The sequence below is a fragment of the Bos javanicus genome, chromosome 12, assembly GCF_032452875.1.
Source record: "Bos javanicus breed banteng chromosome 12, ARS-OSU_banteng_1.0, whole genome shotgun sequence".
Lineage (NCBI taxonomy): Eukaryota > Metazoa > Chordata > Mammalia > Artiodactyla > Bovidae > Bos > Bos javanicus.
Genome location: NC_083879.1, coordinates 25,211,618 through 25,225,365, shown reverse-complemented (window position 1 = coordinate 25,225,365; position 13,748 = coordinate 25,211,618). Strand labels below are relative to the sequence as shown.

The window sequence follows — 13,748 nt, the reverse complement described above, 5'->3', positions numbered from 1 at the left end:
TCAACAACTAAAAAGTGAAGCTAGGGTTTAAACACGTGCTATCTGCCACTGGAGAAGTTAAACAATTATTTTAATTAGAAACACAGTTGTTTGTTTGTTTGTTTTTACTAAGTCCAACCTGATCTGATAGAGCAAGAATACTAAGTTACATTTATGGATTTACTATCTATTTTGAAGTTAAACCAAAAGCTGCCCGGCAACATCATACGGGGAGGTCAGATTATCAACTAAGACTTAAACTCACCTCCTAGAGATCTAAATTCAGAAGAAATTAAGTTTAAATCAGAATATCCAAATGTATTAATTTCCATTATTCTTTCAGTGACCAGAATATAATTTTTCCCCTCACCAAGACATTTTCTAATATTTAAGAAACTTGGAAGAACAATTGATTATTATCAAATATTGTGTGATGTATATGAGTCAAAGAGATGAAAGGTTTCATATAAACAATGGAAAATTCTGGTATACTATCACATCTCTGACCAACAGAATACAAATATGTAGAGATCAAGTATGCAAGTCTGACTCTTTCCTAGAAAAGTGCTTAACAAACATTTTCAAATTCTTATTTTAGTGGATTATCTTTGTTTTAGTCATTTTAAAAGCCACTCTCCAGCTTTCATAAAAATCAAACTTCAGACAAGTTACAATAAAACTGATGGCTGTATGTTCCAAAGTATGATATATAACCATCTGTAGTATGTGAAATGACTTCAAGTAATATACAAACTATTTAAATTTGAGTAGCTACATGTATTGAAATATGTAGGAAAAAATACAACTTCTTTTCCTCAATTTCACAGTTGTTATTGCTTAGGATAAAGTTAAAAAAATAGACATTTAAAAAAATATGAATAACAGGTGGTGGATTTAACAACAAAAAAAAATTGTAATTGTTACACTTAAATGATGAAAGTTAGGAAAAGGTTTCTTTTACTGTGTCATTATTTCTCTAAGATAAACTACATTCTGGTCACCTTAACCGAAATGGAGTATCCTCAAATCTTCTCAAATAAAATTTATAGACCTTTCTCAGGGCAGAGTATTATAGATTGGTGAGCTCACCCACCACAGGCTGATTTCTCCCAGTTTCACTTTCACAGAGCAACTTCATATCCAAGTTCCATATGAACTGACGACAAATCTGACAGGTTTAAAAAGTATATTAAAACTAAATTCAAGAAAAAAATAGTTTTTAGAAGCCACAGAATTCTAGTCTGCCAACTTTAATTTCTAATTTCCTAAATAAAGCAATAGTGATTTTTAAGAACAGAGAATTCAGTAAACACATGGCAACTCTCTTTTAGGGCACTGCTATAAATAACTGAACACGTGTAAATGAGAGTCCTTAAAAAGACTCACATTTGGGGTACAATTTTACTTTTTTTATTTAGGACTCAAAATAGGAGCTACTAGAAAAACAGAATTAAAAGCACAGAACAAATTTTTACTAAAGGACAAGTCATTTTAATGGTTGAGCTCATGTAATGAATAGAATGTTTCAAATTTTCATTCCCTGAACCTCCAGTAGCCCAGGACCCAAAGGTTTTTTAAATTCCACTCTTACAATGCCATTTTATTATCAGTTCAGCAGAAAATATTTTATCTTTTATCAGACCCCTCAGAATCAATAAGCCTACTCTTTTCAAAGTTAAGGCTTCTTTTCAAAAAATAACTTATGATTCACACTATTCTTCCTGTCCACTAATGAAATGTTTCTTCCAACAATGCTCCCAGATATCTCCTTCATACACTCCTAGTAAATCTCCAACTATCTGTAAACAACCTTCGTGTGGACTTTATAAAGTAAAAGCTGCATAAGAATTGAAAATATATCAAGAAAGAAAAAAAAAATGTAGATAACTAGTACTGTAGCTAAACCACATCACCTGGACTTTTAAAAGCACCTGCCTTCTCAAATAGTCATCTCCCTGCCATGCAGATCCTTTTGTTATATCCAATGAATACTGAATCTGTACTTCCAGAAACCCATCTCCCCATACTAAGACAGATTGATACTGGACCATCACCTTCAGAATACCTCAGGAATTTCACCTTCAGAATACCTCAGGAATTCCATAAGTGTCCTAACCTCAACCTTTATTTAGCAACAGTCTTTGCTCTTGGACCAAGTGTATCCTGGTAAATCTATATACTTGGAAAGTTAGAATTGCTTCTCAGATGATCATCATCACAGTCTCTACTTGTAGACCATGGTTTCTTAATCTTGGCATGACTGACATTTTCAGTTATTTTTTTTAACTGATAAGAGCTATCCTGTTTAATGCTTAGCAGTATGCCTGGCCTCTACCCACTATATATTCCAGGAGAAACAGCACACACCCCAGTCCCAGCTATGACAACCAAAAATGTCCCCACTACTGTCAAAATATCCCAGGGTGTGTGGAGACGGCAGGGGTGGTTCCTACTAGTTGAGAACCACTGTTCCAGACACCGGGCTGCATCTAACCCAGTCTGGCCCCTCAGTGGGGGCCTGACAACATTTGTGGAAATTTAAAGTTACACATTCACACAAGAGTTACACAAATCCCTTTTGAAATTAAAGTTATTAGGTTTCTTCTTCAGATAAAAAACTAAAAGGATGAATATTCCAATCTCCTTCAGGTCCTGTCATCACACATTTAATACTAAAACAAGACTTTATATCTAAAGAAAAAGAAATGTTGTCAAATACAAACGTAGATGCTGAAGGCACATAAATTTCATGAATTTAAAAAGGAACTAGAAATTATAGTAACCTTTTTGCATTCACTGCCTTGGACACATCATAAATATTATCAAATAAAAGCAATATGTTCTACACATATTTCAAATTTGTTTACCTCTTTCTTTGGCTTACCTGGAGAAATCCAGGAGGACGATTTAGAAAGGTATCAAGAGAATTATCCAAGAACCTCACGATTCGAAGGTACCCAGGATATGAAGGTGCACTAACCTCCCCTGCGGGATTTACAAAGAAAATTTGTACTCCGTTTGGTATCAAAATCAACTCATCTGCATCCAGCCCTAAGGTCTCAAGAGGAGGTGGCTGAGAGGGATTCCTATAGAAGTTCTCCCCAACTGACGAGAACTCCCCAGATTCTGTTCCATAGGATACAGTGTAGTGACCCTCAGCAGCCTGGGGAGTGTAAGCAGGAGGTGCTTCAGACGGATGACTCTGACACAGCAAGGACAAAGTAGTAGGTGTACTACTTGATTCTGCACTTGCAGTTGAAGTGCTGCCATTTACTTCACTGTGCTGAGGAAGTGAACTAAGGCTCTGAGGCTCTGGTGACTTTTCAGACATGTCTTTAGGTGGAAATTCTGGATACAACTTGGGCACCTCCTGAAGATCATTCCGTAGAGAAGTGGCAAGACCCTTCTCTAGAATTTCCAACCTGGTACGTACATTCTGTAGCGTTTCTTTCATTTTCTGTTGCATCTGCCTGGCAGACTCCCACTCAGGACCTGTGTACTCAGGATCTGTTGATGAAATGCTGATTCCTCTAAGCAGGTGTCCTATTCCTTGCTTATAGTAGTTCTTTGCTTCTTCCTTTTGACCTAATTCATCTGTATTCAGTCCTTTATTAACAAATACAAAGGCTTTCTTGTATGCTTCCTTGATGATCTTAATTTCAATAGGTTCTCCATCTTGGGGTTCTTGTTCCATTTCTGCAAAACAGGAAATATATTTTTAATTACCTTATTTAGATATTTGTTTACTTATTTAGTATCAATTCCTCCCACCTGAATATACTTCAGGACTGGAGCCTTGCTTGTCTTTGTTCACTGATGTATTTCCTAAGCCTATTTAGATGTGACATACAGGAAATACTCAGTATGTATTTGTTGAATGGATAAATATTGCTCTTGCTCCTATCTTTTTAATTAAAGATGTAAGAGAATAAGACAGAATATAGCTACTGAATAATTTTCTTGTTCCAGTTTCTTATAAGAAAGAAAAGTTTCCTATATCTTTTAGGTTGGAACAAAAGAGTCTCATTCTACAACTCATTATACTTCTGGATTACAGCAGCTAATTAAAAATGAAGTTGAATCACATACTGGAGAGGACAGAAATGAGGGGGAGGAATGTATCTGAATGAAGCTTTAAAGTTACCTTACTTTCATTTAAAGGTGGCAGGTTTCTCACATGCAGTTAGCCCTCTTCTCTCCCCAAACTCCATTAAAGTGACTCACAAGATTATTTAAAAGGCATAACCATTCCTTTCAATGAGAAAGAGGCATGAATGGATACTTCACAAATGGCCATGTGAAAAGGCATTCAACACATGATTCCTTCATGGAAATGAAACTAAAACCCAGCTGACTACAGCTGACCCTTGAACAGTATGGATCCACCTATACATAGATTATTTTCAATAAATACAGTACTGTATTTTCATTTTATGGCTCTTTAATTAAGTGTGGGGAAAAGTTTGTGTTTGATTAGAGTCATCACAACATGTGGAATCAAAAGAAAGAGGGTCTGTATCCTGATTCAATCCAAAGTGTTTCAGTTTTCTGTCCTTGTTATTTATCAATTCCTTTATGTCTGAGGCAGAGACAGTAATACAGAGATTTTTAACTATGTGGTGATTGGCACCTCTAATCCCATTGTTCAAGGTCAACTATATATACTTATCAGGTGGCTAAAATTGAATACTGGCAAATGTTAGAGAAGATGGAAACTGGAACTGTCGTATACTTTGCTGGTGTGAGTGAAAAATGGTACAGCCACTATGGAAGTCTGGCATTTCTATCTAAGGTACATTCACCCACTTTATGATCCAGCAATTCCACTTAGAGGTATATAACCAAGAGAAATGAATGAATATACACACCAAAAATACGTACAATAATATTCAGAGCAGCTTTATTCATAAAAGCCAAAATCTCGAAACAATCCAAATGCCCACCCACAGGAGAAGGGATAAACAGTGGCATGTTTATATTATGCAGTAATACACAGGATTTTTTTTTTAAATTGATGCCCGCAATGCTGATGACTCACCAAGTCTTTGGACAAAAGAAGCTACACACAAAAGATTTCATACTGAGACTACTATCCTGTATGATTTTGAGGAACAGGCAAAACTAGTCTTTGATGACAGAAACAAAAACAATGATTACAGGTGCTGGTATAGACTTGAAAGGGACACAAGGGGACGACCTTATAGCATACGGAAATGCTCCCTATCTGGATCTGAGTGGTGATTACATGGGTGTAGGCATATATTAAAAATCTGTAAACTTAAGATTAATGCACTATATTTCACCTTATTATATCCATTAATAAAACAAATAACGGAGCCAAAACTCACAAAAAGGGAGGGCGGAGGGAGTCAACAGTGCTTCGTTTCTGAAACAGGCGGCAGATACCGCAACTCAGAAAACAGATGTGAGAAAATGGAGGCCTACACTGTCAATCAGGAAACCAGAGAAGCAGCCCCACATATATTTCATGGTAGAACCTCCAAAGGCACAGGAACTGATGAGATTCAGTCCTCCTTTGGGAGAGAGAGTAAGGACTGAATAAGGGATGGAGTCAAAGCTAATTTACAGAGTAGACCCTCAGATCTCTCCTAACCAGCCCAAGAACACTATTTCTCTCCAGCCTGGAAAGAAGACTGGGTGCTTTAATTCAAAAGAGCATAAAAGAAAATACCTAATGTGTTCTTAAGTTTTCAGAAGAGATCTATATTAACTGTGGGAGGACTCAGGGTTTAATCAGCAATAAGTACATGGTAAACTAAGGAAATAAAAATCAAGACAATTATTAACTCCAAGGAAAACAAGATGCTGAGCTAGAAAGAAAAGTAATCAATGTACTGCATGTTTCAATTTTGATTAATATCATAATAATATAAATAATGAATCCTGATACAAGCCAAATTATAATACAACCATCTTGAGAAGATGGGAAGATGAATGGATAGAAAGTTTATGTGCCTGTGGTACAGCATGGGAGACCTAAAATTTCATCTTTCCTACTAGAAAGTTAATGGACAATGCCTAACACTGAAAAATAAAGTAACAATATAAGCATCCTATTTATTATAGATTCAGACAGAAAGACCAGAAGTGGTAAGAAAATGGATACAAGCTTTGGGAGTAAGGGATGAGACCAGGGTGGTGGGATCTCTGATTTTCACTGCAAGCCTTATAAAAATATTTAATTCTTTATATGTGCAGGATAAAAACAATTATTAATTTTTAAAAATTAAACTAAAGCTTTAAACCAGCACTGTCTAACAGAATTATAAATGTTAACTACATACGTAATTTAAAATTTTCTAATAGCCACATTTAAAAAGTAAAAAACTTCAGTGATAGCATTTTATTTATCCAAAAACATCCGAAATATTATTTCACCATGTACCCAATATAAAAATTATTGAGATAGTTTTCCTTATTTTTGGCATTAAGTCTTCAAAACCTAGTGTGTATTTTACGCTTGAGGCATATCTCAATTTCAACTACCTTCATTTCAAGCCCTCAATACCCAGATGTGCCTACTACAGACACTGTGGTTTTATTTTCCTATGATCTCAGTAAAAATTATAATGATAGGATAATTTAAAGGACTTAAGGCTCTTTTAGCAACCATCTGCACTATAAAGGCATCACCAAACTAGCCTAACCATACTTTCTAACCTGAAAAATAAACCACTGGTCAGTCACATACAGGGACTTCACGGTAGTTGAGAGAGAGAGAGTGTGTGTGTGTGTACATTTATATATATCTGTCCCCAATTTAGAAAACATCACATAAAATCGACTATCATCAGAGATCTTACTTGTCCCACCTTGAATCCCCTATGAAAACTGACAACCCCACACTGTAATCTGTCTTTAGAACAGAATGCCAGTAGAATGCTTTCTTTCCTCAGACATCATGGGACAGAAATTCTGCATTCCACCCTCCTTAAGATACAAGCAGGCTCAGAGTTCAGAAAGCAAGACAGCAGAGGTTACACAGGCTATGGCGAGCTGACCCAGGAATTTAACCAGCACTCTTTCTAAGTTTGTTCAAATGACTTACTTGAACAGGGTCTTGAACAACACTGTGACTTGAAATTTTTTGCTCTGTGCTATAGGATACCACGTGTTCTTCCTTGATAGCTCAACTGGTTAAAAAAAAAAAAAAATCCGCCTGCAATGCAGGAGACCCCAGTTTGATTCCTGGGTCGGGAAGATCCCTTGGAGAAGGGACAGGCTACCCACTCCAGTATTCTTGGGCTTCCCTTGGGCTCAGCTGGTAAAGAATCCGCCTGCAATGCAGGAGACCTGGGTTCAATCCCTGGGTTGGGAAGATCCCCTGGAGAAGGGAAGGTTACCCACTCCAGTATTCCTGCCTGGAGAATTCCATGGACTGTAGTCCATGGGGTTGCCAAGAGTCAGACAGGACTGAGCGACTTTCACTCACACAGGACACCACGACTACCAAGGACACCATTTACAGAGCTTTTAATGTGTGCTGGAGACCAAGCTAGATATTCATTTCATTCAGTCCTTACAAACAACTCTTGAGACATTGTTACTGTTACCAGTACTTTGCAGAAGGAAGAAAAATGAGGTTTGAAGGCCATAACTGCTTTAGATCACATGTTTCTGAAAGACCTTGGAGCTAAGAATTACTTTCGTATATTTAAAAGGTTATAAAAACAAGGATATGCAACAGAGATTGTATGTGGCCCACAAGCCTAAAACATCTTACCATCTACTAAAAAGAGTTTACTGACCCATTGCCTTAGATTACAGAATTAGATAGTATGATTCCTGAATCCTCTAAATCAGGGTTTCTCAATCTCAGTTTGATTCACATTTTGGGCTGGAAAATTCTTTGTTATGGGAGATTGTCCTGATCACTGCTAAGTCACTTCAGTCGTGTCTGACTCTGTGCGACCCCAGAGACGGCAGCCCATCAGGCTCCCCTGTCCCTGGGATTCTCCAGGCAAGAACACTGAAGTGGGTTGCCATTTCCTTCTCCAATGCATGAAAGTGAAAAGTGAAAGGGAAGTCGCTCAGTCGTGTCCAACCCTAAGCGACCCCATGGACGCTAAGGAGCCCACCAGGCTCCTCCATCCATGGGATTTTCCAGGCAAGAGTACTGGAGTGGGGTGCCATTGCCTTCTCCGGTCCTGATCACTGGAGGATGTTTATCCCCACTCTGATCTCTATCTACTAGGTGCCAGAAGCAGCGACCACCTCTACCCACCACATGATGATCAAAAATGTCTCCATGGTGGCTCCGTGGTAAAGAATCTGCCTGCCAACGCAAGAGGCACAGGTTTGATCCCTGATCTGGGAAGATCCCACTTGAGGCGAAGCAACTGAGCCTATGCTCTAGAGCCTGGGAACCGCAACTACTGAAGCCCAAGTGCCCTAGAGCCCATGTTCTGCAACAAGAGAAGTCACAACAGGAACTAGAGAAGAGCCCGCAAAGCAACAAGGACCCTGCACAGCCAAACATTTAAAAAATAAATAAGTAAAATTGTTTTTAAATCTCCAGGCATTGCCAAACGTACCCTGGCTGCAAAATCATCCCCTGTTGACAATCACAGTTCAAATGGTCTTTAAATGAGGGACTGTGTACCCAGGGGAACATGAAGATTTGTCAAGGAACATGTAACAACAACATATACAATTTTAAGAAAAAGGCTTTCAGATCCCTCCTCACTAAAACTGACCTATGGGCAACAGACCTGCAGTTTAGCTATCATGCTATTGCTTTTCCTATTTCAAGCTCCTTTCACAATCTTCCCAGTTTGCAAAACTTTACCAAATATACCACACTCCCATTTCTATTTTTACTATGGTGTATTTCCCAGCATGGAAAGGCAGAATTCATGGTAGAATCAAACAGCCCAAAAGTCACAGGTGTTGATTTCAATTTTAGGCATGACTCCAACTATTCATCTCCTTAAGATATAAATTTCCACTAAAATTCCATTTTTATATTGAATTATCCTTTATCAAAATCCATCGGGTATTATGCTGTTCTATTACTACTTGTAATAATTCAATCCAGAAGAAAAGAAACTCCTAGAGCTATAGTCAAAGAAAAATTTTAAAACTTAGTTTCAACTTACACAAGTATTTTTATTAAAGAAAAAGCTTTTGAATATAAATAAATTACATTAAAAGAATACTCAGGAGTGAGTAAAAGTAGAAATGGATAAAATCAAAGTACAATTTCAAGAAAAAGGAACCATGTAAAATAGCATATATTTTAAAAACTGATGGTGATGTATATAAAAGTGCAATATTATACCCCATGAGATACAGTTAAGAGTGATGAACCAATTTTATATTAAAATGTATCTATGCTACGTGGGATACTGCATCCTTTCCAACCACCTGAGAGTATAATGCAAAACATTATAAACCAACTTAAACCTATGCAAGTGGAATTGTTTTACACAAATTATTTTGGGGGTTCACAAGTAAATTAAAAACACAGTTCTAAATCCACTCACTATGATATTATATTGCAAACATGAGACACACATGGTCTGTGACACTTCGAAGCACCGTAATTTACTACCTTTTATTAAGCTCTCTGGATATGCTCGGCACTGTTATATGCTCCATTTACTCCTCATACCCTTGGAGGGTTGTTCTAACTTAGAAAATGTTTAACAAATACTCAGCAGCTTGCTCAAGAACTAGTCAATGAGGTGGTAAATGGAAAAGATAGATTCAAAGAGTCAGGCTCAATAGTATTTGTCAAGAAAATGACCTAACTCCAAAGTTAAACCTCCCGCTACATGAACAAGTAGTGAGCAGAGAGAAGGAGGTGTGAAGGGTAACTGAAGTGTTTCAGTTACTTAGACTTCAGGCTTAAGTCTTAAAGGGTAGATAGCATTTGAAGACAGAAAGCATGCACGATAAAGAAACCCTAGGTAGAAGCAGTATTACCTTGCAAACGTCTTTATTTAAAAATTTATTTCACATAATGAGCTGAAAGATTTCCTAAATGTGTCACTGGAGGAAGGGGGTGGGGGCTATTCACAGGGAAGACAGGTGTGTGCGCACACGTCCATTTGTGTGTGTGTGTGTGTGTGGGGTGGTTCCATGGGTCAGCTGCTGCTGAAGAGCCTTCCTTGCTGTTGTCTTCACTTTGAAGAGGGAAATATATATATATATATATATATATATATGTGTATATATATATATATATATATCACAGAAAGAAGAAACTTTCTACTAAAATATTACATTTTTATTTTGTGGTTGTTACGGGATTTGCTTTTTCTCAGTACTCTCTGAGAAGATGCATTTCACAGAAAAAAGGACTATACGATGGTGACTTAAAAACAAAGAAGTCTATCCTACTCCTAACCATAGTCAAGTGCTTATCAAGTGTCTTCAAAAGATAAAAACTATTATTACATGACTTCCCACTTTAATTTTTAAAGTTGAAAACAGAAGACTTTGCAACGTCAATCTGAAGTATCAAATAAAACAATACCTACACCACTACATTCATCTTCAATCACTACATTTATCTTCAATCACAAATCAAAACCTGGCTCCAGATACCAATGGCGCATTTAACCTATTTTTTAAATGTTCTAATAAAAGTAAAATGCATTTATTTCATGTAACAGTGTGTGTGTGTGTGTGTGTGTGTGTGCGTGTGTGCGCGCGCGTGCGCGCAAGCACAAGCGCACTTTAAAAAAAACACTAGGAGCAAAGAAGTTCAATTCTGGACCAAACACTTTGTCTTTATTTATTAGTTCAATCTCATAAACACTTGGGAAAAAGCAATGGCACCCCACTCCAGTACTCTTGTCTGGAAAATCCCATGGATGGAGGAGCCTGGTGGGCTGCCGTCCATGGTGTTGTGAAGAGTCGGACACGACTGAGCGACTTCCCTTTCACTTTTCACTTTCATGCACTGGAGAAGGAAATGGCAACCCACCCCAGTGTTCTTGCCTGGAGAATCCCAGGGACTGGGGAGCCTGATGGGCTGCCGTCTATCGGGTCGCACAGAGTCGGACACGACTGAAGCGACTTAGCAGCAGCAGCATAAACACTAAAAGTAGTAACAATCATGCTAACAATCAATATCACAAGAAGTCTTTAATAATATAACCATTCATCTCCCCGGAGAAGTCAATGGCACCCCACTCCAGTACTCTTGCCTGGAAAATCCCATGGATGGAGGAGCCTGGTGGGCTGCCGTCCATGGTGTTGCGAAGAGTCGGACACGACTGAGCGACTTCCCTTTCACTTTTCACTTTCACGCATTGGAGAAGGAAATGGCAACCCACTCCAGCGTTCTTGCCTGGAAAATCCCAGGGACGGGGGAGCCTGGTGGGCTGCCGTCTCTGGGGTTGCACAGAGTCGGACACGACTGAAGCGACTTAGCAGCAGCAGCAGCATTCATCTCCCTAGAAGGCCTTTTACAAAATAAAACCAAGCAAACAAACAAAAGGAGCAGGAACTTTTCCCAAATATCTATCTGTAACTGCCTCTGTAGCAACTCACCCTATTTTGGTTTGCTAGAGGAACTATATATAGTGACATTTCACAAAGCCTCACAGGTAAGAGACAGCGCAGGAGAGAAGAGCTTCTTATTCCAAATACGTTTCACATAAAGTCACCAACTTAAGTCTGCTAATGTAAAAGAGAGCGAAACAAAAAGTACTTCCACTTATAAAGGCAGGGGGGCCTTCTCATATTACTTTTGCGTTCGGAAATTTCAAAGAAAATAGTTGAATTTCTAAACATTTTGAGGCCACGCATTTCAGAGGCAACAACAGTGAAGACAAGCTCATTAAATTACAATACAATAAAGCAAATCTCGAGCATCCTCAAGAGACAGAGTAAAGCAATTCATTTACAATAAAGAGAGTGGCGAACTGGGCCAACCCTACAGTAACGCAATAATGCCGTGTCACGGAACTGCGCATTCCAAAAGCAACTTTCTCCAGGCAGAGAAATTAAGTCGGAGGGATCTTCTGCAGTGCGCAGTGCCCCCCCCCGCCCCCCCCCAAACAGGAACAACTGTTTTCGAAGGAGTAAAATCGTGAGCTACCCACCCCCATGTGGCTGACTTTCTGTAAAGAAAGGTTTCGGAACTTTCTCTAAGCTGTAAGCGCCGGGTGAGGGTGAAAAATCGGTAAACAGCGGGGGTGGCGAGGCCAGAATGGTCCACAGATGCTTCGGGAAGACCGCCACCCGAGGGGGCCAGGCGGCGCCCTCCAACCCAACAGTAAACAGGGAGGGGGCGTAGCGAGCTCGAAGGTTCCGCAGATACACGAGGTGAGGGTTAACTAAGAACTTCTCAAATGAATCCCTCCCGAAACCGCTCCCTTCCACGAAAGTTCCACCCCTGAGACCGGGATGGGGGCCCGAGGCCTTCTCGGCCCTTCCCGCCCGGCCAGCGCGCAGCCGGCCCGGGGAGCCGACGCCACCCGCCCGCCTTGGGTGGGGGGGTCCGCGCAGGGGCGACTCCTTCCCTCCCTCCGGCCGCCGCCCCACCTGTGCCTGCCAGACCGCCCGGTCCTTCGGCCGCAGCGCAGAGTCCGCTCCCTCAGACGCGGTGCCGCCGCCGCCGCCGCCGGCCCCCAGAGCTCCCCGCGGACTAACCCGCGGGTCCCGGAGCCCCGCACGCCGCGGCTGACAAAGCCTGAGGAGGCGCGCGCTGCGGAATGCGCCACGTCACGCGCCCGCGCCGCCCCGCCCGCCAGCGCGGCTCCCGCGTGACCCGAGCGCTCGGCCCCCGCAGCTCGGCCCTCACGTGACGCCCACGCGGGCCCGCTCCGTCGCGGACTCGTCCCCCGCCCTCCCAGCCTCAGTTTTGTCCGCTCAGACCTTCTAAATGGCCTCTGTGGCGAAGTCAGTCCACTTGGAATGTCTGAGTCACCATAAAACTCTAGAGGGAGTAAAAAATAAAGGGCCGAAGGCCAGGGAAGAACCACTTGAGCCAGCGACTCAGCGCGGACTCCCCAACTAGGGTCTCCCGGCCACGTCGACGGTCCAGCGCTTGCGCAGTCTCTTACTCTCTTGCGGACCCCAGGCCGCGGGAGGGAGTGGTCCAGAGCGGTGGGCGTTGAGGCTTGATGGTTAGGGGGAGCCGTGTGTGCTAAAAGTTTGTAGAAACAGCACGGTAAAAAAAAAAAAAAAGAAAGAAAATTAAGTTCCTGACTGCTAAGGTTAAATAGCAAATGTGCTGATTCCATTTATGATTATGGAAAGTCAAAAGGAATATCAAAGTAAACATAGGCTTCTTTAAATGTTCTTTAAAGTTAATAAGATAGTTTCGGTGCGTGGACAGGGAATGTTGCTTGATTTTCCAGTTCTGCAAGGATCAAGCCAGTGCAGCCGCCCCTGCCCCCTCACATGAGCCCCGAGGCGAGTTTAGGATGGAGAAAAACACAACAGCGGGTCTGTGCTTTGGTTACTGGTCCTAGATAGTGAAGATGCCTATCTAAAGATGAACCCAGACTCCTGCATCTTCTGATATAGAGAAAGGGACTAAGATCACGAACTTTAATCTGTTCTTTGTGATTAGCAGTAATCTTTTGAAGTTCCACGTTTTTTCCCCTTAAGGGGAAAACACTCCACAAAACTACATATTCTGGTTTCTTTCTCCCTGATTCTTCAGAGCAGTTTTTCAAAATTATCTAAGAGGCTGTCTCCAGGGCAATAGCCTTTAGTAAGAGCCTGGTATAAAACTTAATCTTGAAACTTTTAGATTGTATGTTTTTCTTCAGTCTGCAGATGGCAGA

General features: G+C 40.6%; 1 protein-coding gene across 6 annotated transcripts in view; it reads right to left on the bottom strand.

The window, feature by feature from the left end:
- The window catches only part of SPART (spartin), a 31,809-nt gene extending 18,828 nt beyond the window's left edge, over positions 1 to 12,981 (bottom strand). For 2 of the 6 annotated variants that reach the window (XM_061434763.1, XM_061434765.1), the window contains exons 1-3: positions 12,499 to 12,590; positions 2,864 to 3,675; positions 1,073 to 1,147 (exon numbers count right to left, since the gene is read on the bottom strand). In XM_061434763.1, the coding sequence (XP_061290747.1) occupies positions 1,073 to 1,147; positions 2,864 to 3,673 (885 nt within the window). In that variant the 5' untranslated portion in view covers positions 3,674 to 3,675; positions 12,499 to 12,590. Of the gene's footprint in view, positions 1 to 1,072; positions 1,148 to 2,863; positions 3,676 to 12,056; positions 12,137 to 12,498; positions 12,591 to 12,831 lie in introns of those variants that run through there. The other 4 variants (XM_061434766.1, XM_061434767.1, XM_061434764.1 and 1 more) reach the window with 3 other exon arrangements.
- Between the last annotated feature and the right edge of the window lie 767 nt (positions 12,982 to 13,748).